Source organism: Sinocyclocheilus rhinocerous, unplaced genomic scaffold, assembly GCF_001515625.1.
Source record: "Sinocyclocheilus rhinocerous isolate Xijiao unplaced genomic scaffold, SAMN03320098_v1.1 scaffold11179, whole genome shotgun sequence".
Lineage (NCBI taxonomy): Eukaryota > Metazoa > Chordata > Actinopteri > Cypriniformes > Cyprinidae > Sinocyclocheilus > Sinocyclocheilus rhinocerous.
In genome coordinates this window covers 23,399-25,765 of record NW_015626815.1, presented here as the reverse complement: position 1 = coordinate 25,765, position 2,367 = coordinate 23,399, and the positions used below count along the sequence as shown (strand labels likewise).

Here is a 2,367-nt window from a genome sequence, read left to right as displayed (position 1 = left end):
AAACCTACCCGTCTCCACCCCCTGATCCCTAAACCCACCCCTCCCCACCCCTAAACCAACCATCTCCACCCCCTAGATGTGGCTCCAACCCTGCCCCCCGGATCTTTGTTCTGCAGTGAGGGGCTACTGGATCCATAGACTAGCGCTAAGTTAATTCTCACAACAGGTAACAACTCTTTCAGTAATTTAGTGGGTACAGGATCTAACAGGCATGTTGTTGGTTTAGATGTAGTGATAAGTTTATTTAGCTCTTCCTGTCCTATAGTTGTAAAGCACTGCAGTTTTTCTTTGGGTGCAATGAATGAAGCTGAATTACAAGACGCTGTCGATTCTACATTTGTTATAGTATTTCAGATGTTATCTATTTTATCAGTGAAGAAATTCATAAAATCATCACTACTAAACTGTGAGGGAATATTTAGTTCGGGTGATGTCTGGTTATTTGTTAATCTAGCTACTGTGCTAAATAAAAACCTTGGATTGTTTTGGTTATTTTCTTTGAGTTTGTGGATATGCTAGGCCCTGGCAATTTTTAGAGCCTGTCTATAGCTGGACAAACTGTTTTTCCACGCAATTCTAAAAACGTTTTTCTCTAACCTTTTTTTAATTTAATCACTAAGACATTTTGAAAGAAACTGACGAATCTCTTACCCCAGGTAGAGTTTAATTGATTAAAAATAATCACTAACTTTTTTTGCAATTTTTGCAAATAAATAATCATTGCTGTTTGAATGACTGTTATATAAATAAGGTTGTACTTTAACACCTGTCTGTCTACATCAGTCCTATTTTCTGAAAAAATAAAAAAATAAAAAATTCCGTAAATCCTAAAGAAATCATTCTGGTGTGCTTATTTGTTACTTAAGAAACCTTTCTCATCATCTCAATATAGTTGAAAATGGTTGTGCTGCTCAAGGAAGTGTGGCAGCCACAATGCAGTGTCTTTTTTTCAGTTGCTAAATCGAGCGATGAAAAGACTTTTTTTTCAGTTGCTAAATCGAGCTTGCATTGCTGAAGTCAAAATTTGGTTTCAGAAATTGCTACACGGAAGCACCTTTCTTGAGAAACTCATTTTAGTGACTCCGTAGACTCAGTCTATTGTCCTTAGAAATGAAGGCCATGCTTGAGAGAGCACCACTGTGTGCACCGCTGTGTTGAGAGAAGGAAGCAAACTGTATATAACCAGGAAATCGAGATAAGTGGACTGAAAATAAAAGGACAGACGTTACATAAAAGTATGAGTCTCATAGTCTTTGGAAACTTTAAATGGTAGTGCACATAATAGCTCTCAACTTGACAGTTTACATCATCTACAGGCTGCACCTAAACCATCGCTGGTCTGATAGAAAAGGGTTCATTTATTCCCTCTGTTTCCTTCTCTCTCCCCCTCAGGAACCTGTTGTACGTTTACCCTCAGAGTGTCAACTTCAGTAGCCGGCAGGGTTCGGTGAGGAACATTGCAGTGAAGGTGCAGTTCATGGCAGGAGAGGATCCCAGCCAGGCCATGCCTGTGAGTCACCGATCACACCCGCACCCGGCTCTAGTCACACTGTCAAAGCGTATTCTTATGAAAAGACAAAAAACATTTGGGATTATGTAAGTACATCTGATATGATGATCTCATCGCTTGGATAAACTTAATTGTGCACAATAAAGCTCTCCAGATCTGTGCCAAGAATATGACAGCGCCTCCCTAAAACACATCGATCCATGTCACAGTATTTTAGCTTCAGCTAAACACACAGGTTGCATTAGTCACTCGAACCAAACTCAGTCTTCAGATCTATTAAGAAGCGCTCTGGGAAATTTTGGAAAATTCAGTGAACTCGCAGAACCTTTTACATTTTGTTAATCTAATCACGGATTTTAGAAACTCCCTAATAGTGTTAGCGCTGCATTCGCACACCAGTTGCTCACTTGGAAATATCTGTAATTTATTTAGGGCTCAAGTGAAGCCATATGCAGTGCAGGTACATTAGAGGCTAAATTCATTTTGCGATAATTAGGAAATCCATCCACAGTGTTATGATTAGCGAGGGCAACATCATGGCTGAAATGTAACTCCCCAGTGACGTCTAGTGGAGCCGTTAAGCTCTTATTCACCAGTGCAATGTGATTTCCACCCCCTGAACAGGTCATCTTTGGAAAGTCAAGCTGTGCAGAGTTTTACAAGGAGGCGTACACCCCAGTGATCTACCATAACAAGTACAAACCTTTGTCTCATTACAGAAACAACACTTCTTATTCATTTTATACATGTCTAGAATTATATTACATTTCCATCCAGCAGTGGTTCTTCTTGACTCTAAGGGCCTCCACTGTGCAATACAATATCCAAAAGCTCCACATGTAGTATAATATTAACAT

At 39.6% G+C, this 2,367-nt stretch overlaps 1 protein-coding gene across 1 annotated transcript in view; it reads left to right on the top strand.

The window, feature by feature from the left end:
• LOC107716333 (dedicator of cytokinesis protein 7-like) overlaps window positions 1-2,367 on the top strand; it is a 40,229-nt gene that overhangs the window by 20,526 nt on the left and 17,336 nt on the right. The window contains exons 15-16 of the mRNA XM_016522731.1: window positions 1,393-1,510; window positions 2,135-2,205. Coding sequence (XP_016378217.1) covers window positions 1,393-1,510; window positions 2,135-2,205 — 189 coding nt within the window. The remainder of the gene's footprint in view (window positions 1-1,392; window positions 1,511-2,134; window positions 2,206-2,367) is intronic.